The sequence below is a fragment of the Penicillium robsamsonii genome (assembly GCF_028829455.1).
Source record: "Penicillium robsamsonii strain IBT 29466 chromosome Unknown utg000007l_segment0_segment0, whole genome shotgun sequence".
In the NCBI taxonomy this organism is placed as follows: domain Eukaryota; kingdom Fungi; phylum Ascomycota; class Eurotiomycetes; order Eurotiales; family Aspergillaceae; genus Penicillium; species Penicillium robsamsonii.
The window spans coordinates 91,601-114,627 of record NW_026643225.1 but is presented as its reverse complement, the minus strand read 5'-3'; the positions used below and the strand labels follow the sequence as shown (position 1 = coordinate 114,627).

Sequence of the window (23,027 nt, the reverse complement as noted above, 5' to 3'; positions counted from 1 at the left end):
GGAGAAAAGAAGAGTATGAAATGAAGAAGAAATAATGGGAAGAAGAAAAAAATGTGAGCGCGTTAAATAGTAGGCGAGGTGCCAATTTGCACTGTTTGCACCCCCAAAAAAAAAAGTGGGAGATGCAATTTACCAGGTCGATTCTTTAGCTTTTGATAAAATTATTTTGCTATACTAATTACTCAGAGTATCTTTTTACATTGATACTAAAATCCTCTCTCAAAAACCATGGATGATGCAGAGAGCCCCAGACTGGAGGAGCAACAGAGTAAGATCGTCCTGAAAAAATACCCCAAAGAGTCTCGACTAATCGATATCTACAATATATAGCTCCTACCAAGTCTCCTTACACAAATGTTCGCACCGATGGGCGGGCCTTCAACTCTCCCAATTGGCGCATGAAAGTGGAAAGCCCAACACCATCGCGCACCAATGCCAGCCCCAGCGCGAGCCCCATTCCCAACCCCAATACCTCCCGCGCAGCCTTCAGCCGGCCCGGAGCGCACGTCCCCCAAGCGATTAACGATGGCCGCCGCCTATACGTTGGCAACATGCCATACACGGCTAAGATGGAGGATGTGGAGGCGCTGTTCATAGCGGCCGAGTTCCCTATGTATGACTGCACTTGAACCTGCCAGCCGTGAAATCGCCAACTGAACTTCCCTCCCCAATAGCGAGCGCATAGATATTGCCATTGATCCTTTCACCGGCCGGAACCCTTCCTACTGCTTTGTTGACTTGCAGAACAAGGAGCATGCCGAGCGCGCCATGACCGAGCTCGATGGCCGTGATATGTTGGGTCGCCCTGTTAAGATTAAGCCCGGTGTGGCCAAGTCTCAGGAGCGCATTCAGAGCCCACCTGAGCCATTCCGCATTGATCGCTGGCGTCAGCAAGAGAGACCTAGCTTTGCGAAGGTCAACAGTGACTCGAGCAACCGTGTGTATGTCGGTGGACTGCCACGATTGACCGACCATGGGGCTATGCAGAGCAACATGGAGATTTTCTTCAAGGGATTCAAGATGTAAGTTTCTAATGGCTTGGATTTCCGGTGTTGCGTGACCAATACTGATGCCCTTTATTTGCAGTGAGAATGTCAGCAAGATCTTTGCCCCTCACCCCGCTAAGCGGTTCGATCCCGGCGAGCACTACTATCTGTTCGTTGACTTGGGTACTCCCGAGCAAGCCCTGAAAGCCATGGATACCCTGAATGGCCAGGAAGGACCATGGGGTGGTCCGCTACGTGTACAGTTTGCTCGTGGTCCTAAGGAGGCCTAATTGAAGTACAGGCCCTAAAAAAGAAAATAAGTATTATTAATGATAGGACGTGTCGCGTTGCATGAGCTATGATACCAGAATATACTACAAAATGACATGCATAATTATCTCGCTATTCCGTTTTCGTCACTTAGTGCCTATTTATTTCAAGCTGACTTATTCCGGCCCAATAGAAACGACATCAAAGATCGCTATATAAAACTGACTATGATATGTGTCATGTCGGGTGTACCTAGGAAGTTCTGACGATAAGTAGCCGGACTGGACCCCATTTCTTCTATAATTCGCTTATCCGGACACCCGAAGATGCGAGGTATTTATTTGTCAGGCCTGTAATACTGTCTATCTTCAAATGTCATTGGCTGGAGTATACTGAAGCCAAATTCCTACATGGGAATGTTGGAGCCGTGCAACTATATACAAGGATGTATCTCTAGTAACCGAAGTGTTTAAGAGCTGGCATTTGTCAAAATATATCATGCAATGGGATCCAAGGAGTCTGTTTCTCATTTTGTATACATAATTCTCTCTAAATATCACTACCAAGCCCGGGTATAAGCGATCGTATATGAAAAACAGCCGCATGCGGACATCATCTTGAAGGATTAGTATGGACGAAACATGAGTATAGTATAATATTTTACCTGTTTAACCCCTATACAATATAGACTGTAGTAATATATGAAGGAATCTCCAAATAGGATCTTATCAAGCATCAATATGCTATATATAAAAGATGTTATAGTGGATTCTCAATGATTCACCATGGGATGACGTTTAGTGGGGAAATCCAGACTACCTCTTCACCGCATTATGCGCCTCCCCTGTTTCTGTTTCGGTTTACGTCTTTTTTCTTTCTTTTTCTTTTGTGAATTCATATATACCATCTTCATTTCTGGTCATTTCTTCTATGTCTTTGACTACCCCCATGTTGGTTTAAAGTGATCCTTCTTGTTTCTCCGGCTTCGGGTCGGAACTGTCCCTAATCTTCCCGAGAATCTCGTATCTGCTCTCTCCTTCATATAACACCCTCAAAAATGTCTTCAAAAAATATCCAACGCCAGCATAAGGCATTCATTGCAAGTGTGAGTGCAATTTTTCTGTTTTTGCCCCCCATTTTTGATATCCGCGGGGTTGTTGCTCTACCGAGGCATTACGTATATGCGTATATGCGGGTTTGGGATTGATCTTTGTTAAAGTATGGAGCCTTAGAATGGCTTCTGAGTATGCAAATGCGAGCAAGTAGAAGAACTGTGCAAGACTTTCACAGTTCCAAGTTTGGGTCTATACCTTTTATCTCTACCTTCTGTTTTCTTCTCTTTCCCACCCCCGCAATCAAGCACTCTTGCAACCTTTAAATTTTTTTTTTGAAAAGAAAATGTCAGCTGTTAACTTTGCTACGCAGTCCGACGACTCGAAGATATGTGTTGTCATGGTGGGCCTTCCGGCCCGAGGCAAGAGTCTCATCGCCGGCAAGGGTAAGTGGAACAGAGCCATAATGAAAAACATGGGGGACTAATTTGCGATAGCTATGCGCTATCTGGGCTGGGTCGGTATCCCTGCACGTGTCTTTAATGTTGGCAGTTATCGCCGCTTCAGCACTCCACAGCCACAAGCGGCCTTCTTTGATCCCCACAATGAAGAAGGCGAGCGTATGCGACGAGCTGCCGCAGAGGCTGCCATGGCCGACATGCTTCAGTGGTTTAACACTGGGAAGGGCGTCGTGGCCATCTTGGATGCTACCAACTCCACAAAGGAGCGCCGCAAGTGGATCTATGAGAAATGCCACGAAGCTGGTATCGAGGCTCTCTTTGTTGAGTCAATTTGTGACGACGAAGACCTGATTATGACCAACATCAAGGAGGTCAAGACGACATCCCCAGACTACAAGGGCCAAGACCCCGAAGTGGCGGCACTTGATTTCCGCAACCGCATTCGCAACTATGAAAAGGTGTATGAGACCATCGATGATGGCGAGAAGCATTACACTTATGTCAAGCTTATCAACGTGGGTTCGACGGTCATCATCAACCAGATCAAAGATTATCTGTCCAGTCGACTAGTTTATTATATCCAGAATATTCACATCAAGCCTCGTTCAATCTGGCTATCAAGGGTAAGTCCAAGATCAAAATTGCGGAATATTTCGAAGTGGGACTAACGAAAATAGCACGGTGAGTCCGAGTTCAACTTGACCGGCCGGATTGGAGGTGACTCCAACATCTCCGAGCGCGGTGAGGCCTACGCCCGCGCACTCCCCGAGCTAATGCGCAAGTCTGGAATCCCCGAGAACACCAAAATCGTGATCTGGACATCAACGTTGCGCCGCACTATCCAGAGTGCCCGCCATCTCAAGGCAGAGACTGGCTACGAGAAGCTGGAGTGGAAAGCCCTGGATGAGCTGGACTCGGGCGTCTGCGACGGTTTGACCTACGAGCAAATCGCTGAGAAATACCCAGAGGATTTCGCCGCCCGCGATGAAGACAAGTACAACTACCGCTATCGTGGTGGCGAGTCCTATCGCGACGTCGTCATCCGCCTGGAGCCCATCATCATGGAGCTGGAGCGCAGTGAAAATGTCATTATCGTTACCCATCAGGCTGTTCTCCGCTGCATCTACGCCTACTTTATGAATGTACCCCAGGAGCAGAGTCCCTGGATGGAGGTGCCTTTGCATACTCTTATCAAACTCACGCCCCGAGCTTACGGTACCGAAGAGCAGCGCTTTAAGGCTAACATCCCCGCTGTGTCGACCTGGCGTGGGAAGGGGACTTCGGCGAGGCACCAGGAGTTCCATGCCGCGGAAGGAGGAAAGGCAGAAGGCACGGAGACCAAGCATTAGGGATATGTTGATCTGCATCGGCGCGGCGTCACCTGGGTGTGATCGGAATTCGGACTGCATGAGATATTCAGATACCAAAAACATGGTTTTTTTCTTCTTTGATTATACGATACAAGAGTAGACGGCCGTGTAGACTGCCGTGTGATGTCTTTTCTAGTAGTCCTTTTCTAGTAGTCTTTTAACATATTTTCTCTCCCTTCTCAGTTCTACAGGTAGAAGGTAGAAAAAGGGAAAAAGTATACTTTGCGCAAGAGATTTTTCTATGTATAATCTTTCACATACTTTAAATCTATTATTCAAGCCATGTTCTTCGCAGTTTTATCGTACTCTTGTCTCATTAGAAAGTTGAAGTTCATTTCAACACAGAAATGATATGGCTAGACAACTCCAACCCAACTTAGTGACATCCTCTTGCTTAGTTACAAGTCGGGTTGAGCGACCACAAGCCTAGTAGCCACCATTATATTCTAAGCAGAGGAAACTTGCAGGTATGAACAACTGACAAGAGAGGCCAAGAATCCCAGTTGCTCAAGGCCCAGCCCAAATATATGCTGACTCAGAAATGACTCAGCCCCGGACGTCATGCGGAGAGCTCCAGCAGGAGGGCCCCTCGAACCTCCAGTGGAAGGAATTGAAGACAGCACGCCCATGTTGTCAGCATTTACTGCGCGGCCGCTCGTGGAGCTCAAGCCGCGCGACAAGTCCCGCATCGAATCGGTCCTAGCCTACGGCGACCGCCTCCTCGCCGGCCTAAACAATGGCAACCTTCGCATCTACCGCGTCACCGACGACGGCAAGACCGAGCTCCTCCGCGAACTGGAGAGATTCTCCCGATACAAGATCGAACAGCTCGCCTTGATTAAGGAGGCCAACGTGCTGGTTTCTCTTTCTGGTGGTTATGTCTCGCTCCACGATGCGCAGTCCTACGAGCTTGTTGAACAGCTAGCTCAAACGAAGGGCGCTTCTGTCTTTGCCATCACGTCGAATGTTGTCAATGATGCCGATACCAATGTACCGGCTATTGTCTCCCGCTTGGCGGTCGCTGTCAAGCGGAAGATTCTTATGCGGGCGTGGCGCGACATGGAGCTGGAACGGGATACGGCTGAGCTGAGCTTGGTTAGTGGGGTCAAGACTCTCACCTGGGTTGCGGCTACACGGCTAGTGGTTGGGCTGAACTCGAGCTTTGTCATGGTCAATATAGAGAGTGGTCAGTTCACGGACCTGGCTGGGCCCGGTAGCATTGAGGAATCGGGCCGGTTCGGAGGCGTTGGTGCCGCGAGCATGAGCTATATTGGCATGGGAGGTATGGTACCGCGGCCACTTGTGACGAGACTGCGCGAAGGTCAGATTCTTCTGGCTAAGGACATCAACACGAATTTCATCGACATCGACGGCCAGCCTCTTGGTCGGAAGCAGGTGCCTTGGAGCCATGCCCCGGTGGAGCTTGGATACTCGTACCCGTTTTTGTTGGCTTTGCACGACTCATCTAAGGGTGTGCTGGAAGTACGGAACCCGGAGACCTTGTCGCTACTACAGTCTATTCCATTGCCGTCGGCTAGTATCTTGCACATTCCGCAGCCGAACATCAGTCTCGCCCATGCCGGTAAAGGGTTCCTTGTGGCGAGTGACCGCACCATCTGGCGCATGGAAGCTCTGAGCTATGATACCCAGATTGATGCCTTGGTTGAGGGTGGTTATCTAGATGAGGCTATCAGCTTACTCAGCATGCTGGAGGATGCTCTTTTACGGGATAAGGCTGGTCGACTGCGCGCGATAAGACTTGAAAAAGCGCAGAGCTTGTTCGCCTTGAACAAGTACAGGGAATCTCTAGATCTTTTTACTGAGGTGTCTGCACCTCCGGAGAGTGTCATTCGCCTCTACCCCCGCTTGATTGCAGGCGATCTATCCACTGTCCCGGAGCCTGAATCCCCGAATGGAAAGACGAGCGGGTCCCAGAGTGACAGTTCGTCCGATGATGCTGCTGGTGGACAGACATCCACCCACGCAGCCTCTATTATATCTTCTGTGCGAAAGCCTGATGAAGGAAGCGAAGCCAGCAGTATCCGCGGAGATGATAAAGGTACGGCAAGCTTCCATTGCTTTTGAACCCATGCTAACTAATTATAGGTCTTCGAATAGCTGTCCGCGAGCTACAAGGATACCTGGCAGATGTTCGCCGACGCTTCCAACGCTTCGTCAACCCCGATGGAACTCTCAAAACTGCCCCACCAAGCGAAGCCACAGATGAGGCAAGTGACTCGGTGCTTAAGCTGCTGGATTTCCCATCTGCCGACGAGTTTGCCACACAAATCTGTGCCAAGGCACGGTTGGTTGACACCACTTTGTTCCGTGCACACATGTTCGCGACTCCATCACTAGCTGGATCCCTCTTCCGCATTGCCAACTTCTGTGACCCAGAAGTAGTCATGGAGAGACTCGAGGAGACTGGTAGATATAACGACCTCATTGACTTCCTTTACGGCAAGAAATTACATCGACAAGCACTAGAATTGCTCCAGCGCTTTGGACAGACAGACAACGGTCCTCTGAGTGGTCCAACACGTACAGTCGCCTATCTTCAAAATCTACCGCCAGACCAAATTGATCTGGTTCTCGAGTTCGGAGAATGGCCGCTTCGTGCCAATCGCGAGTTGGGAATGGAGATATTCTTGACCGACACTGAAAATGCCGAGACATTGCCCCGTTCACAAGTCCTCGCATTCCTTGAAAAAATAGACACCACGCTTGCTATTCAATACCTCGAGCATGTCATTAATGAATGGAATGACATGACTCCGGACATACATCAGCGGCTGCTTATCTTATATTTAGATCAACTTACATCCGACAACGAGCAAGGGGAATGGAAGGAGAAGTTCTTGGCGATGCTGAAAGAGAGCGAGCAATACTCGCCAGCGAAGATGTTGGATCGGCTCGATCGAGAGGGTACGTTGCGAGCTACTCCTATGAAACAAGTCATCACTAACGCATCCTAGATCCCAACTTCTACGAAGCCCGAGCTATCCTATTCAGCAGGATGGGTCAGCACCGACAGGCGCTTGAGATCTACGTCTTCAAACTTGCGGACCACGAGAAAGCAGAAGAGTGAGTGATATAGCATTTCCCCCAAAACAGCAATTGCTAACCCTAGAAAGATATTGCAACCAGGTCCACCTTGCCGAAAAGGCCGAGGAAGAAAATTCCATCTACCTCACCCTCCTTTCCCTCTATCTCTCCCCGCCCCATGGCTATGAGCCCCAAAACGACCCCGCGATTGATCTGCTAGCCAAGCACGGCTCACGCCTCCCAGCCGACGCCGCATTGAAACTCATACCAGACAAACAGGCCGTGCAGAAACTTGAATTCTATTTCAAGGGTCGGATGCGCGCCGCAAACTCGGTTTTCAATGAAGCGCGCATCGTGGCAAACCTGCGCAAGGCACGGGATATGCAGATCCAAGCCCAACTCGCTCTTGGCGAGGGGATTCGTGGCGGAGGCACGCGGGCTCGCCACGTCACTGTCACTGAGGAGCGAATTTGTGGCGTTTGTCATAAGCGTTTGGGTGGGAGTGTGATCAATGTTTTCCCCGAGTAAGTCGTTTCCGGTTGTTTGTCTTTTTTGGTCTGTTCATCGCTGACTTCTTTCCAGTGATACCGTGGTGCATTTGGGGTGTGCCAGTCGAAGACCTAGTGTTCGAGCTGGGTAGTGTGCATACTCTCCTGCATCTGCATTCGCCGGGTCGTTTTGTTCTTGTTCATGTTCTTAATTTTCCTTCTCTTTTCTTTTCGTTTTCTATCTTTCATTTGGTTTTTTTTTTGTGTCGACGGAGGCTATCCCAGCGACTTTGATACCCATAGCATCTGCCCATTTCAAGATACATCCTGATCATGCGATCATGCATCATCCTCAACCACTTCCTCTCCGTAATTCTCCTCCTCCTTAGCTTCCTGTGCTGAGAGCTTGCCCTGCACCTTGTCCTCTTCCATGCGCTCCGTAAGGAAGGCGTTTATCTGGTCCTGCAGCTTGGGCACGAGCGACTGCAGCTCTGAGAGGTGGGCCTGCTTAGCCGCTAGTGTGCCGGTTGTGGTGGAGAACACATGTTCAAAGGTCTCGGTGGATTGAGGGGTAGTGTAGACTGCATTCAGGCTCGTGTTGGAGGCCATTTTGAAATTTAATAGGAAAGTTGGGGAAATGGGGGGGGGGGGGGATTGTTGAGCAAGATGGCAGAGAATCATGTCCCCCGTTGTAACTTACCGCCTTTCTTACCGCCTCTGATCTAAATCGGGACTTGGTTCTTCCCCAGGGGATTCCAGGTATGACTGAATACGGGGGGTTTGTATATTACTGGATGTGCTTGGATCATACGGTAGCATTGCCGAGGCTAATTTCTGTTGGGTTCTAGGACGGTAAGACCTAGTCTATATGGGGCTGAATGTAATAAGAAAAGTTGAAAGTTGTGGAAATGATGGAAATGATGGAAATGATGGAAAAGAGGAAAAGAGGAAAAGAGGAAAACATACCAGATAAACTACATAAAGCAGTGAAATGATCTACGAATATAAACCGCAAAATTATAAATTCTGTGATCACCAAGTCTCCGCATCGTAGATCTGAGATTCTGCCAGATAGAGGTTATAGAGGAAGGGATCGGCGACTTGCCTAGGTGTGGCTTTTGTAACGTTGTAAGGAGAAAAAAAACCCTTTGCGCCTAAAAGATAACTCGCCAAAAGGAGAGGGCATGGATTGTTCGTTATGAATCCTACCTTCCGATCCCCCAACTCGCCTGGGCGTCAGCGAGTTCCTCCTGCCCCTCGATACTCCCGACCTCCGTCTGATGACGAAGACGACGACTCCGATGAAGACGAATTGGTTCGACCCGGATCCTCCGGTAGTGACGCTTCTTCTAATGTGACCACCGTTTCCGCCGCCCCTATCACTCCGATCAATACTCAACTCCCCCCTGGGGGTTACTTCCCCTCCACAACCACGCTCCGCCACTTCACCTCATCACCCTATGCCGAACCCAACAGGGCGAAAGCCCTCCGGCCGGGGTCCCTCTATCGAGCTACCCCGGCATCGATCACGGCATCACTCACAGGGTTTCTTTGAGCCATCCCTGCCGACAACCTCCTCCGACCAGGTCTCTACTGTGTCAGCCTCCCGTATCGCCGCCCAGGCAGCAATGCAGCAGACGAAAAGACAACAAGGTGTTATGACCCCGATAGAGGATGGTCCTCGTCCCAGGCGCAGTAGAAGCAACTCGCCTCCTCTTATGCCTGCTCCATTGCGTGTCAACCAACCCTCCCCCCAACCGCCTCTGCCATCAGGGAATGTGGCTACGACAGCTGCGAATATGGTCTTCCCGCGAGCCGGTGTTACGCCAGTAGAACTACAGCCCGAGAAACAGAAGAAGAAGAAGCTCTTCTCAAAACCAAAACACATCGGAATCAGCAGTCATAAAGATCTGGGCAAAGACCGTGGTCTTCCCTCCCCGAGCAAGATCAGTGGGTTATCGCGCATGGTCAGCGGCTCGACTACAAACCTGACTGATTTATCTTCGAACAACTCGTCAATGTACAATTTGTCAAATGCCTCCGTGAGCACAGTCGTCCCCGCAGATCGCCCGCCGCTTCCAGAGAAGGATAAGGACAAGGATAAGGACAAGCACAAGCATCATTTCCTGTCGAGGCAGAAACTCAAATTAAAAGACCGAGTCGAAGACCACTTCAACCTTCCTCTATCGTCGGCTTCGAGTAATTCTCGTCCGGCAGATCCCAATGCCCCACAATCTTTATACTCCTTTACACCTGCGTCCCCAGCTCCTGGAGCGACGTTTGGCAAGTCAGTCAGTGGGTTGGACCTTCTGCATGGCGGTCGAGCATTGCGTGAAAAGAAAAAGGAGGAGAAGGCGCTCGCTGAGTCGGAGCAGTTGGAATGGCTGGCTAATAATGCTGGCGCGTCCACGACACCCGGTGGTTTCCCAGGCCCGTCTTCAGTTGGTAGTTCGGGGACATTCCCCGAGTCTATTCTCCGGGAGACCTTGCAAGGGTTTGGGTTAAATAATATGACCCCCGAGGATGCGTGGGACTTCCTTAAGGCGAAGCTGCTGGTCATCTTCGATGGTGAGGATGTGCGCATTGCCATTGAAGATCTCAACAAGCTGGTGCTCGTTCATTTGCAGCGTTGTGTCCTCAAGAGGGCTCCTGCGTCTATTGTAATAGACCTGCAAGAACTTCTAGACACTGGATTTGCGACTTTGAATCACAGTTCGCTGGCTGGCCTCCCAGATGAAAAGTTGGTCCCGCATCTGGTTCAAGTGTGGCTGCTGGTGTTTGGCACGATTTTGCCCTTCATCCAAGCCGTGTTTCTCCCCTTGGATCTTGAATTCAAGGGATGTGGATCCTTGATGACTAGCCGGGAAGCCGGGGAATTCTGGGGCGCACTGCCTGTTGGTGGGACACTCGATGTGCGAAGTCTAGTCTTGATTGCCTTCCGTGACTGCATCATCATGAATCGCTACGATGCCCTCAAAGCAATTTTCTCCCGGCTCAGTTTAGACTCCATCAACTCCGGATTCCCAACGCTCAGCGTCACAACCAAGAGTACCTGCGCTGGAGGCCGTCCTGGCACCGCAGCCTCCCTCGATGCTGGCTTAGGTAGCTTCAACTCGCAGTCATCTACGCTTCTCAGCACCATCGCCGATAGTCATTCATCCGACGGCATGAGCGCCCTGGCCAACCACCCACGTCCATCAAGCAGTGATTCTCGCAGCCGCGCTGCCTCGAACACATCTTCCAACGCAGACCCCTTCTTCCAGTCCATCGCATCTCCTTCCACCTCCAACAACCGGCCCACCATCATCCACCGCGGCACATCCACCGACTCATCTCACATCATCACAGAGACCGTCGGCCGTATGCTGCAATGCATCAGCGTCCTGGCCAGCGTGCAAACCGACGACCCTGCCCAGGAGCGGATGGATGTTCTTAGCAAAGCTCTCAAACACAACTGGCTCGGCCGCGGCCGCACAGGCCGTGATCGTCGTGGTTTCGTCGGCGCCAAGATCCGGCCTGTGATGGTCGGCGGTCCTCCTGTTATCGATGATATGGATTCCCTGACTACGGCTGACATCAGCATCGGTGCTAGTACTAGTACAGGTGGATCCCGGGGTCGAGGTGACTCGTCCTCGTCGGAATGGAGTTCCAATATTCCGGGACCCGGCATGAGTATGCGTAGTGGTGGTCGACGAGAACTGAGTGTTCTCTAGCTTTGTGTTTTTCTTCTACTCGTTATGATTGTATGATGGCGGGTTGGGTACGTTGGCAATAAAGGGGCGTTTCTAGTTTTAAAGGAATTGATATCCTGTCTCAGGCATTGTCCAGAAATTTCATCTATGCCGTTCTACCCCGTACTCTGTAAGGAATTGTGTGAATCTTACATTTTTTTTAGGGGATTTTGTAGATACATGTAACTTTTTTTTGGCCAGTTTTGTGCTTTTCCCAATTTTTTTGTCCTTTTGACTTAAATGTGAAGTCAAATTCAACAGTAAATCTGACAATTGATTGTCACATATGGTACCCAGGGCCCGGCCAACTAGCCACTGGGAGAAACCGTAGATATCCATACCCAGCAGAAGAATGGCGTCTCACCTCGCCATCCATCTCAAACATCCAAGGGCAGCGGCTTACTTTCGAGCCTTGCCCTTACCCTTCAAATTGAGCTTATCAGACTCCTTAAGGAATTCGTATCGACGCTGGCAAACTGCGGCGGGAATCTCCCAACCAAGCTCAGCCGAAACAAGATCGGCAATCTGCAAAAAGCCATCGTTGTTCAGCTCCGAATCGAACTCACGCAAGTTTTCCAGAAGAACCTCCTATTCAAAAATCAGTAAGTTGACCAAGAAAACAACTCTCAATCCCCGATAGAACCCAAACGGGTATTCGGGATTGAGGTCATCAAAGGGCAAAGTGAATACATACGTCGAAACCAGGCCAAACACCAATCTTTTCCTTAATCCGTCCCCATCGCTTGCTCACTGCTCGCCATGTCATGATATTGTCCTGGACAGGTCGGTTATCATTCCATGTAGCGGTGATAACCCCCCACGACATCGTCGTCGTCTCTTTCATCTGGGACATCATCTTGTCTGCGATAGGTGCTGTCTCCCATGAATCTGGGGTTGCGTTGCCCTTGCCAATCTTCCTAGCGCTGGAGCTGGGGTTGACGTCAGCGCTGCGCAGACGGCGCGAGGAGACGGTGACTTGAGGCGCTGGAGTACCCAGCTCGGCCTTTCGGCTGATTCTCAAACTACGGCGGGATGGTGTCGAGGCAGGCGCAGGCGTTACAGGCTCATTCTGAGAACGGCGGCATGTTGAAGTTGACGTAGCCGAAGGGCTCGTGGTCTTGACCCTGGATGAGATGCTGCGACGCTGGACCGAAACTGACGTTCTTGCTGAAGCCGTGGTTGATAGGTCTGAGGTCGAGGTCTTCGTCTCGGGTGAACTGTCTCGGGCACGCTTCACGGCTGAGACTTGGAATGTCTCCTCCACTGACTGCAGGGTCTGACTTGGGACCTCGGACGCTTCCCTGAGATCAGGAGAGGTAGCTTGAGCAGAAGAAGATTCAGTATGAGCGGGTTCATCAGGCTCCAGTTGAGCCGGAGGATGCTGAGTGAGAGAAGACCCAGGTGCATCAGCCTCGGTGGGATAATGCTGAGGGGGACCGATAGAATTCCAATATCCAGGCTGTAGACGCTCATCGCCAGCATTTTCAGCTTCTATCGCATCAACGGCAGCTTTCATCTCAGCAGCGAGAACATCCGGAGCAAGGCGTCTTCTCATACATCGCTGCTCTTCCCAGGAAAACATATGCGGTGGATCGACATGGGGATCGCCCATTTCACGCAGGACCTCCTGCTCAGACGCTATGATGCGCTCAAACTCCTCGGGGGTGTAGACACCCATTGGGTCGGTGATCCAATTGCTGTTGTCGGAAGTCTCTCCGGGGTACATGAATGTGGAGGGAAGGACATTCAGGTCTTCAAAGGGGGTAATACCTGACATGACCGCTGAGCCATATGGCTGATGAGGGTCCATATAAGGATCCAGGTCGGGATCCCTTGGAGGATGTGTTGAAGGGTCCGGGGGAGTAGAAAAGACGTAATCCCGAAGAGGAGACCGGTAACCGCTGTAGCCAAACGGAGCTTCGTCAGGGCTTGAATGAGTCCTGGGAGATGCACTGGTAGTTGGGAGCTCTGAAGTAGGGTTGATACTAGTGGAGGCCTTGTCGTAGCCAGAAGAAGACCCATGAGATGTGCTGAAAGTACTAGGCTTAGGAGGATCCATATTGAACCCAGGGACGAAAGAGGACTCTCTATTCTGCGAGGAACAATCGGAGTCGAGTGACTGGGGGGGGGGGGGGGTCGTTTGCATTCGTAGAATCCAAAGCTGTGCTCGAGTCTGGGATGGCCTCCCGAGGTCTCTTGAAAACAATTTTTAGCCTAGGAGTAACAGGAGTCGAGTCATTGGGGGAGCTGTTTGCATTCATAGAATCCAAAGCTGTGCTCAGTCTGGGGTGGCCTCCCGATGTCTCTTGAAAACAATCCTTAGCCTAGGAGTAACGGGAGTCGCGTTCTTTAAACGTCCCTTTGCATTTACGGGATCTGTATCAGTCTGGCGATTGCGAGTTATGACAGAAGCAGGGGTATCAGAAGAAACAGTGGGACTCGCTGCAGGTAGGTGCTTCTGAGAAGTCTTTCCAAGGGAAAATCGAACTCGGGTTGGTCTAACAGGAGTGCTTGGAGCTTGATCAGTGATGCGACGAGAACGAGTGCTCTGTCGGAGTGGCTCTGGGGAGGGAGAACTCGAAGCCTCGTACTCCGAACCAGATGGGATCTGTCAGTGGTGAACTGAGGAGGCTCTCATTTACACTGTATCCAAGGAATCATCCGACTCCTGAATGGAGGGTGTGCCACTTGTTTCTCTTGCTAATTGAATCATCAAGGCCGGAAAAGGGTCCCTACTGTGATCCATGAGAGGCGACCAAGTTAGATTGGGTCTTCTACTGTTTGCTCCTATATACGTGTCCAACGACATAATATCCATATTTGACGATGTAAGCAGTTTATGCGCTTAGTCGTACTCTGCTAGCCAAAGTCACTGGACTTCTGCGGTCCTAAACACATAAACACCACTGCCTTTCCTTTTTCTCTACTATATGTTCTAGTACTATACAGCTCCCATCGCTCTCTTTACATCTTAGGGCTGAGATCTCTCACAGGTCGAAAAGTATGGCAGTGTTATCGTATGGGTAAATTTGATTGTGACTTCCAAGTCTAGTTGTTTATATTCCACCTTTCTTGACTTTGTATTCGGCCTCGACGGCTGTGTGCTGATCGCGCCTATGTACAAGCCATGAGCAAGAGACGATTTTAAATAGTTTTAGGAACCTCGATAGAAGCCTTTCTTCAAAACACTTACAATAGGTACATCCTGTAGAGAAAGTCAAGTACTATAAAACCCACTTTGTCATCTTTCTATCGGTCTTTTCGAGGTCTTGGAATACAACGCCCAACGGTCCCCTAATATTGTTAGTATGGCACCTTTGATAGCTATTTCTAGCCCTTTATCTTCGATCTCAGCTTCTATTAGGATAGTCAGACCATTATCACTCCATGCTAAGACATCTTGTACTGGCGATACAGGGATCTTCATTGAATAGAAGAGTAGAACATATAAATGATCTAGAACCCATAATATGTCTAGAACCGTTCAAAGAATATTAATAATCATTATTCAACCTTGGCGCTTAATATGAAGAGCGGATTGGCTAAGATCTAGGGCTACAAGATACTAGATTTCAAGACCTTTAGGCCCCAAGACTAGGCAATTTAATAATAAGTACACCGTATATTTACAAGAGCAGGACCAGCACATAGATTCGTGGGGCCGACTGATTGGCTTCAGGGCTGCAGCCTGTGCAGCCTGTGCAGCCTGCGCATCGTGTGCCTCTCTCTCCTTTCACATAAAATGCGTCTCACCCACAGCGCCATTCTCTTTCTTCTTTGCATCTTGTCTTGATCCTCGTTTTTCCTCCCTTTTGCTATTGAATCTGTTATCCTCCCAGCTTTGAATCTCCAACTCTCCAGCCCTCTCCAATTCTCCTCAATTTTCCCCCAACTCCCCCGGCTTACGTCTTCAGCCGCATCCTGCAGCTCACAGCTTACAGCTTACAGCTTACACGGAGCTGTCATGGATCCCACTTCTACTCCAGCTGAGGCCAAAGATGAAGTTGTTTCAGAAAATCTGAACGGCTCTGCCCAACCTACAGAAGTCAAAGAAGTCAAGGACGCTGTCGCCCCCGCACCAGAGAATACCCCTATTCCTGCCCCCAAACTGTGCAAAAAGCACAAAAAGAAAAGTAAGAAAAAGGATGAAAGTGATAGCTCCTCTGAATCTTCTTCCTCAGAATCCGACAGTGATGCCGACTCTGAGGATGAATCCGATTCCACAGAGAGCGAATCCGATACCGAGAGGCGCAGGCGACATAGGCTACGAAAGGCGCGTGCGAGACGTGCGCTCAAGGATAAGAAACGTCGTAAGAAGAAGAAGAAGCAGCGGTCGCGCAAGGTCGAGTCATCCGCTTCGGAATCTGATACTTCCTCTGAGTCAGATTCGGGGTCTTCTACGGACTCCGATGACGAGATAGATGACAAGGCCTTGCGGAAATTAGTCACCAAGCTCAAGCTTAACAAAAAACGAGCTAAGAAGCTGCGTGAACTGGCTGCTGATGATTCGGCCGCGAGTGATCCTGTGAGCGAAACTCGCCGCGAGAAGCGGTCAAAGAAGAAGAAGCCCGCTTCCAAGGTAGCCTATAAGCGTGTAGATCAATGTAAGTTTATCTTCTTCTCGACTCGCATGTCCGGAGCTTTCCTTGCTAACTTGTTGCAGTATGGGATACCACCATCCACCAGTACAAGCTCACGGAAACCGTGGATGACCCCGATGCCAACGAATGGGACCAGTACATCTTTAACATCCGTCGCAAGTTCAACTGGGAGAACAAGTACCTCGAGACTGTCGTCGATATCAAGAGCAAACCCCTCCGTGATGCTCTCTCCAAGATCATGGATGGTGTCAAGGGTGTCAGTCTCGTTCAGGAACCCGCCGTTGTCGATCCCAACATGCTGTTCCTGTATCTGGAGGAAACAAGGCAGTACATGAAGGAGCTGAAAAAGCAGTCACGCAGCGAGAAGAAGAAAAAGGCCAGAAAGATTGCTGCCACCAAAGCTTCCCATCTGAAGGTTCTCGTCAAGTACCTCGACACTGACTACGCAGACATCAAAAAGACTCTCTACCCGCTGCTCGAGGCCAACACAATCACCTTTGATCTCCTGTGGGCCCTATACAAACCAAACACCATCGCTTACACTCCAACCTACGGCAACTCAGCTGAGCCACGTGCTTTCAAAATCGAGTACGCCGTCAAAGAGTCCTCCTTCATGAAGGGTCAGTGGTACAGTGTCGATGGCCGCTACCTGGAGTACGATGGCAAGGACTACGGCTTCGGCACTATGTCCGCTGAAGTCGATGCCTTCAAGGGCGCTCGCAAGATCACTAGTCTCGCCTGCTACCCGCTACAGTATCACCGCGATGCTGAGGCTCTGCGTGCCCGTCTTATCGAACGCGGGAAACGCTTCGTCGCCCTCCGTGGTATGAATTACCGCTTCCACAAAGGTATGGCCTTCTACAAGAAAAAGCGCTCCCTCATCATCAAGGTCAATATCAATGGTCGCGTCATGATCGACCCAGCTATCCACCGTCGCATCAACCCTAACTATCCCATCTCCACTGTCCGTCCCAAGGACCCGGATCTCATCGACCCCGAAGATCTTGGGATCAGCGGTGATGAGGATGATGATAGCGATGGCTGCTGCTGTGGTGGATCAGACTCCGACTCTGACCACGGCGGTGCCTCTGATACCCCACGGACAATGTACAAGGTCGTCGAGGATACGGACGGATGTACGCGCGTCGTGGAGGTCGAAATCGACGAGAACGGTGCTGAGATCCAAAAGGAGAAGATGGATCGCATTGAAGGTGCCGCTGCTGATACCAAGGAGCGTGAGTTCACCGAGGAGGAGCTGCTTGTTGCTTCTCCTGTTGTTCTGGGCTTTGCTTTCAGCGAGAAGCTCTGGCTCGAATTCACTATCTCCGGTATCAGTGATATCGAATGGGATAAGGAAGCCTTTGGCTCGCTTGTCCTCCCGGCGAACCAAAAGTCCATTGTCAAGGCCCTCGTTGAGTCGCATACCTTCCACGCCGCGCAAAACATCGACGATGTCATCCAGGGCAAGGGTAAGGGTCTTGTTGCCGTGCTGCATGGTCCGCCCGGTACGGGTAAGACCCTGACAGCAGAGGGTATCGCTGAGCTACTCCGTCGCCCGTTGTATATGGTCAGCGCTGGCGAGCTGGGTACTGACTCACGGACCCTTGAGGCCGAGCTGAACAAGATTCTGGATATCGCCCATTCCTGGGGTGCGGTGCTCCTCCTCGATGAGGCAGATGTCTTCCTTGAGAAGCGCACGATCCACGATATTCACCGCAATGCCCTGGTCAGCATCTTCCTCCGTCTGCTGGAGTACTTCCAGGGTATTCTGTTCTTGACTACCAATCGTGTTGAGACCTTCGACGATGCCTTCCAGTCTCGTATCCATGTCGCCTTGCGTTATGGTGATCTTACTTCCAAGGCGAAGAGGAGTATTTGGAAGATGTTCTTAGAGCGCGTGCGCGCTATCGAGGGTGTGCATATCGCATCTTTCTCTGAGGAAGACTACGATGTGCTTTCCAGGCACACGCTGAATGGACGACAGGTATGTTCACCAACTATACCCTCCCCTTCTGATCTCAAGACTAACCGATCCACCATCAGATCAAAAACTCCGTCCGCACCGCACAAGCCCTGGCTGTCAACGAGAGCGCGCCTCTCTCCATGGAGCATATCAAGCGCGTTCTAGAGGTGGCCGAAACATTTGATCAAGACCTGCGTGGTGGAACGGGGTACCTGGACGCCATGCGAAGCTATACTTGATTTTTCCTTGAAGATTTCCGATCATCTCGGGGGATGCTTACTATGAAAATTGGTGCAAACCTGGTATTGAGCTCGCTATTTGCTTTCCCTTCCATCTTTCCATGTTGCTTTTCGTGTTCACCTGCTGTTTTCGGTTTAGGTACAGAGTATTTAGTTTGCGACGTCTTCATTTTTTTATTCTTGCATTGCGGACATGGAGCGAATGAGCTTTGGTAGTTTCAATACACGATACGAGTTGAAAATGAGTATAGTTACAAGTTAGGATCATAGTATAGACCGATTTATGGATTAGAATAGATCATCCATCTAGTAAAGAACATTGTCATACACTTTCATTATTACAGAAACAAAAGTCACGACGAGATATGGATGGTTGTACATGGAACTTTTCAAGGGTTGGCCTTGACGAAGTCAACACCCTTCTGGATGTTCTTCTTCAGGTCAGCCAGGCAGGCATCGAGGAGACCCTGCTCGTACTCGTTGATCTCGCCAACGGAGTTGATGTTCTCAACACCGTTGGGGCCGAGCTCGACGCGGGAAGCGAAGAAGTCGATACCCTGGTCCTTGTACAGAGGGGAGTCGACGAAGGTGGGCTCGATGACACCCTTCTCGCCCTGGGCGGCGCGGAGAAGAGACTCGGCGAAGCGGGCACCGGCCATGGCCATGGAGAGGGTGGCGGAGCCGGCACCGTCCTTGGCCTTGACAACCTCATCACCACCGAACTGGATGCGGTTGACAAGGGCATCGCGGGCCTGGCCAGCGATGGAGGAGTGGTTGGACTGCGAAAGCAGAGGAACAATGGTCACACCGGAGTGGCCACCAACGACGGGGACAGCCTCGCCAGAGGGGTCGGTGCTCTGGACCTGGGAGATGAAGCGCGAGGCACGGACAACGTCAAGGGTGGTGACACCGAACAGACGCTTGGGGTCGTAGACGTTGCGGGCCTTGTAGACCTCGGCAACGATGGGGACGGTGGAGTTGACCTTTTGATGAATGGTTAGTAGGGTATCTTCGTTGTGAGATCATCATAGATGATTATTGCGACTTACGGGGTTGGCAATGACCAGAACGTGGGCCTTGGGGGCGGCCTCAGCGGCGGCCTTAGCAAGGTCGCGGACGATGGAGGCGTTGGTGTTGAAGAGGTCATCACGGGTCATACCGGGCTTGCGGGGAACACCGGCGGGGATGAGGATGATCTCGGCGCCACTGAGGCAGTCACGGAGACCGGAAGCATCGGGGGTGTAACCAGTAACGGTGCTGTTGGTGTTGATGTGGCTCAAATCAGCAGCGACACCTAAATTACATCAGTAATTGAATCATGTTGCAGTCGAAACATTATCATACCGGGTCCACCACGGATATCGTAGAGAGCGAGCTCAGAAACACGGGGGTTGAGCTTCAGCAGCAGCGAGAGAGGCTGGCCAATACCACCGGCGGCACCGAGAACGGCGACCTTGGAGGCCTGTGGGAGGAGTTAGCTTAATTGAAGGTAGAGGGATAGTTTGTTTCACGCACATTGATAGCGGAGGCCGAGAAGGCACGCTTCTGGAAGAGGTTGACAGTACGACGAGCGGCAAACATGATTGATGGTGTGTGGAAAGGGAAGAAGAAGGAGAAGGAGAGATTCCGGTGAAAGAGATTGGCTTGGCTCCACAACAGTTTCCGTCCTCCCGAGCTGCCGGTGCTCGGCTGAGGTTGCTATGTACAACATGTGTTTCTCGGAATTGTTTAGTTTTTTTCTTCTTCTTTATATTAAGATAGAATCTAAATAATATCTCATTTCATGGTATTCTCGGATGTACTGATGCATGTGCCATCGCAACATCTTACCTAGGTAATTATTTTCATGTGCCAAAAGTACTACATATGTACGAATATTGGCTTGAACCTTTGTTGACCAGAACCTCCATGCCTTGGAAAAGGGACCGGCTTATATGTAATTGAAGGTGTGACTACCTAGGTAGTATACGAACATGCACAAACTAAGCTAGAAAATATCTTAAAAAAGGCATATATAGAAGATCTGAACAGACCACTAAATATATATCACAAGGCTGGATAAGCAGCCCACTATTCTTGTTGAACATAGAGAAGTTCCAATTTCACTCAATGCCTCCATTATATGGTTAGATGGTTCTCTTACAAGTCTTAGAACCGTGCTGTATCACCAAGAATAATAGCTGATGGACCATAGCTGCCTATAGCATATATATACATTTACAAAGACCAGACATCCCCAGATAAACATAGATACTTGATTGGCAATAAGAACATCAATTGCAAGGACCAAACGCCGACGCTGATGAACTCAATACAAGATACAAGACCACATGGGGTAACCCCTAGGTGGACCCCAAGAACCCTCGCCAGCTCCCAAATATACCCCAGGCAGAGATCAAAAACACATGGTGATATAATCTTACCGCAAGAAGTGTAGCACGGCCCAGCAGAACAAAAAGAAAACCACCACTCCGCCCCAGAAAATCCACTTATCCTGACGTGCCCGCCGCTCCACCATCCGGATTGTATCCCCGCTCACACCGAGTGTGTTCGCAACGCTGTATAGTCGCCGCTGCGTACCCTTGAGTACTTCACGCTGCTGCCCGAGGTCGGCGAGAACCGCTCTGCCTCGGTCCAGGAAATCATCGAGTTGGTTGTGTGTATTGGAGAAGAAGGACTGCTCGCGCAACGCGGTGGTTTCGCGATTGTAGTCTGCTGGGCCAGCGCCAAAGCCGAGACCCGAGGATGAGGGTGCAAAGGCTGATTTGCTCTGTGGGAGTGAAGACTGCGCATAGGGATTCTCTGGTGTTGCGGCGTGGTGTGGGCGACGGCCTAGGAGTTCATTGTGATTGGCAACTGATTGCTGGCACCGGGTCAGTATTGGAAGTACTCTGTGAAAGAATTGATGGGCACATACTGCATCTTCACGTTCTTTGCGGAGTCGATCGAATTGTGTCCGGTAGTCTGTGAGCTCACTTCGGAAGTTCTTGATGCGGTCGAATGCCTTTTGTTGTTTCTCGGGAATCAGTTCCTTCTTGGAAAGCGCCGAGTAGTCATCGACAGTGCGGGAAAGCGACGCCAAGGAGGCTGCAAGCTGGCCTAGGAGATTTCAGTCAATATATTGGGTTGCACACAGTCGGTGGTAGGAGCGCACCTTGTAACGCGGGCGAGGAGGTGGTCGGTGACTGTGAGAATGTGTCCAAATCACGGCGGATGGACGATGATTGCTTTAAAGCAGAGTTGAATAGCGAGTTCTGTTCATGTCAGCTGTGTTAACCCATCGCGGAAAACTGCAACATACCATGTTGTCAATGCGAACGGTATAGATTGGACTCTTGGATTGCTTGTACACCCGGTAGTCGTGGAGAGTGGAGCACTACGTCTGATAGCAGGATGAGTAAGAGACGACAAGCTCCCGAGCTAGTGACTTTATTTCCACAAACACCAAGGTGGACATCAACTGATCCAACCGGAGGCCAGATGGTCTTGTTTGGGCCCATTCTGACGTAGTTCACCGCCTTCAGGTACACTGCATTCGATATGGAATCCACTACATCTGCAAGCCCTTGGGATATTTTTAGATTCTGCAACTCATCTCAAGTTCAAATATCTACAGGTCATAATTTCTGACAAACTACACTTGACTTAATCTTAGAACTTCAAGAAAAATGATATCGTCGTTAGGGTACTGATACAGTCAATCCGATCCGACTCCATTTTCGCCAAATGAACATAATGCAAAACCACAGAAGAGGTGGGATGGTATATCAAGACACAAAGCAATTAGGCAACATCAAAATAAGAGATGAAACGCCGTACATCTATTTGGGGGGGGAACTTGTTCTGCAAGAACCACCTAGACAATGTATTAGCATCATTGCCATACTCATCAGTCTTAAAGTTTATGCAGTACTTACTTGCTGACAAAGTAGTCCACGGCACCAAAGACTCCAACCGCACCGGCAGAGAGTCCGACCAGCTCCCAGGAGAGGTTGCCCCGCGCGTGTTGCTTGTAGGCACCGAAGCCGAGACCTGCACCGATCACCGTAGCGATAGCGGCGTTGGCAACAAAGACAGGGTTGCAGCTGTTTTCACAGATGCCACTGCTCTTCACCTTGTGGGCCTTGGCCTTCTTCTTCTTTTCCTCATTCTCATGCTTCTCCTTCTCATCGGATTCGCGCTCTATCCGCTCCGCCTGAGTGGTGGTTTTGACATCGTTCTCGAGGAAGTCGGACTCCACAGTCTGCACGTGGGGGCCATCAACGTCGATCAACGAGGCCGTGCTCTCGGATTCATCGTGGTAGACTCCGCCCATAGGGGGAGCACGACTGGAGTCCATGTTAGTGGTGTGTAGGTGATAATAGATACTATAGAAAACTCACGCCTATTCTTTGTTAGTGCTGCAATTTGGATATAGGAGCTTGAATACTTACATCCTCGGGGGACTGCTTGGGGCCCTTGGCAGCTGCGTCGGCGTAAGACATGTTATGAGAAGGTAATGATTCTGGAGAATAGGTTAATAGCTAAAACAGAAAATAGAAGAAGGGATAATTACCAAAAACGTTGATATGATGAAGAAAGTTCGAGGGGAAAAGGGAAGGATTTATACCAAGGAAGCCAGGTATGACATCATTGACCTGGAGTTGATCTGGGCCCACCCTTGAATTTCCGTTGATCTCATATAATATCTACATATGTATACGGGTATACTAGTTCTAGTTAGTATATGATATTCTAGATTCTTTTGAACATATGCACTTCCAATATAACTCACTCCAATGTAAGAAGATATGATACTCTTAACCTCGGGCCCCTCAGCCA

The 23,027-nt window shown here is 50.2% G+C and overlaps 10 protein-coding genes across 10 annotated transcripts; 5 read left to right on the top strand and 5 right to left on the bottom strand.

Annotated features, from left to right (window-relative positions):
- Nucleotides 1-228: 228 nt before the first annotated feature.
- N7447_010316 (Nucleotide-binding alpha-beta plait) lies at nt 229-1,276 on the top strand (the record flags this gene model as incomplete). The annotated part of the gene is made up of 4 exons (XM_057234578.1): nt 229-268; nt 331-613; nt 675-1,022; nt 1,087-1,276. 4 exons carry the CDS (start codon nt 229-231, stop codon nt 1,274-1,276), a joined length of 861 nt encoding a protein of 286 aa, XP_057080798.1.
- A 1,037-nt stretch (nt 1,277-2,313) lies between these two features.
- N7447_010315 (bifunctional nucleoside/nucleotide kinase/histidine phosphatase family protein) lies at nt 2,314-4,118 on the top strand (the record flags this gene model as incomplete). Its single annotated transcript, XM_057234577.1, has 4 exons — nt 2,314-2,361; nt 2,682-2,754; nt 2,806-3,392; nt 3,447-4,118. 4 exons carry the CDS (start codon nt 2,314-2,316, stop codon nt 4,116-4,118), a joined length of 1,380 nt encoding a protein of 459 aa, XP_057080797.1.
- Nucleotides 4,119-4,700: 582 nt separating this feature from the next.
- N7447_010314 (putative vacuolar morphogenesis protein AvaB) lies at nt 4,701-7,712 on the top strand (the record flags this gene model as incomplete). Its single annotated transcript, XM_057234576.1, has 4 exons — nt 4,701-6,198; nt 6,258-7,064; nt 7,115-7,223; nt 7,274-7,712. 4 exons carry the CDS (start codon nt 4,701-4,703, stop codon nt 7,710-7,712), a joined length of 2,853 nt encoding a protein of 950 aa, XP_057080796.1.
- Nucleotides 7,713-8,011: 299 nt separating this feature from the next.
- Nucleotides 8,012-8,281, bottom strand: N7447_010313 (uncharacterized protein; the record flags this gene model as incomplete). The annotated part of the gene is made up of 1 exon (XM_057234575.1): nt 8,012-8,281. The coding sequence occupies one exon, from the start codon at nt 8,279-8,281 to the stop codon at nt 8,012-8,014; it is 270 nt and encodes an 89-aa protein (XP_057080795.1).
- Nucleotides 8,282-8,870: 589 nt separating this feature from the next.
- N7447_010312 (uncharacterized protein) lies at nt 8,871-11,385 on the top strand (the record flags this gene model as incomplete). Its single annotated transcript, XM_057234574.1, has 2 exons — nt 8,871-9,084; nt 9,149-11,385. 2 exons carry the CDS (start codon nt 8,871-8,873, stop codon nt 11,383-11,385), a joined length of 2,451 nt encoding a protein of 816 aa, XP_057080794.1.
- Nucleotides 11,386-11,802: 417 nt separating this feature from the next.
- N7447_010311 (uncharacterized protein) lies at nt 11,803-14,149 on the bottom strand (the record flags this gene model as incomplete). Its single annotated transcript, XM_057234573.1, is given in 5 exon segments — nt 11,803-11,991; nt 12,098-13,522; nt 13,629-13,727; nt 13,739-14,011; nt 14,048-14,149. 5 exon segments carry the CDS (start codon nt 14,147-14,149, stop codon nt 11,803-11,805), a joined length of 2,088 nt encoding a protein of 695 aa, XP_057080793.1.
- A 1,218-nt stretch (nt 14,150-15,367) lies between these two features.
- On the top strand, nt 15,368-18,206 carry N7447_010310 (ATP-binding protein; the record flags this gene model as incomplete). The annotated part of the gene is made up of 3 exons (XM_057234572.1): nt 15,368-16,007; nt 16,067-17,988; nt 18,048-18,206. 3 exons carry the CDS (start codon nt 15,368-15,370, stop codon nt 18,204-18,206), a joined length of 2,721 nt encoding a protein of 906 aa, XP_057080792.1.
- Nucleotides 18,207-18,502: 296 nt separating this feature from the next.
- Nucleotides 18,503-19,787, bottom strand: N7447_010309 (malate dehydrogenase; the record flags this gene model as incomplete). Its single annotated transcript, XM_057234571.1, has 4 exons — nt 18,503-19,189; nt 19,256-19,500; nt 19,551-19,668; nt 19,722-19,787. 4 exons carry the CDS (start codon nt 19,785-19,787, stop codon nt 18,596-18,598), a joined length of 1,023 nt encoding a protein of 340 aa, XP_057080791.1. The 3' UTR covers nt 18,503-18,595.
- Nucleotides 19,788-20,625: 838 nt separating this feature from the next.
- N7447_010308 (golgi SNAP receptor complex member 2 family protein) lies at nt 20,626-21,510 on the bottom strand (the record flags this gene model as incomplete). The annotated part of the gene is made up of 4 exons (XM_057234570.1): nt 20,626-21,069; nt 21,124-21,305; nt 21,361-21,460; nt 21,508-21,510. 4 exons carry the CDS (start codon nt 21,508-21,510, stop codon nt 20,626-20,628), a joined length of 729 nt encoding a protein of 242 aa, XP_057080790.1.
- Nucleotides 21,511-21,989: 479 nt separating this feature from the next.
- On the bottom strand, nt 21,990-22,690 carry N7447_010307 (uncharacterized protein; the record flags this gene model as incomplete). Its single annotated transcript, XM_057234569.1, has 3 exons — nt 21,990-22,062; nt 22,124-22,534; nt 22,653-22,690. The coding sequence occupies 3 exons, from the start codon at nt 22,688-22,690 to the stop codon at nt 21,990-21,992; spliced, it is 522 nt and encodes a 173-aa protein (XP_057080789.1).
- Nucleotides 22,691-23,027: the final 337 nt, after the last annotated feature.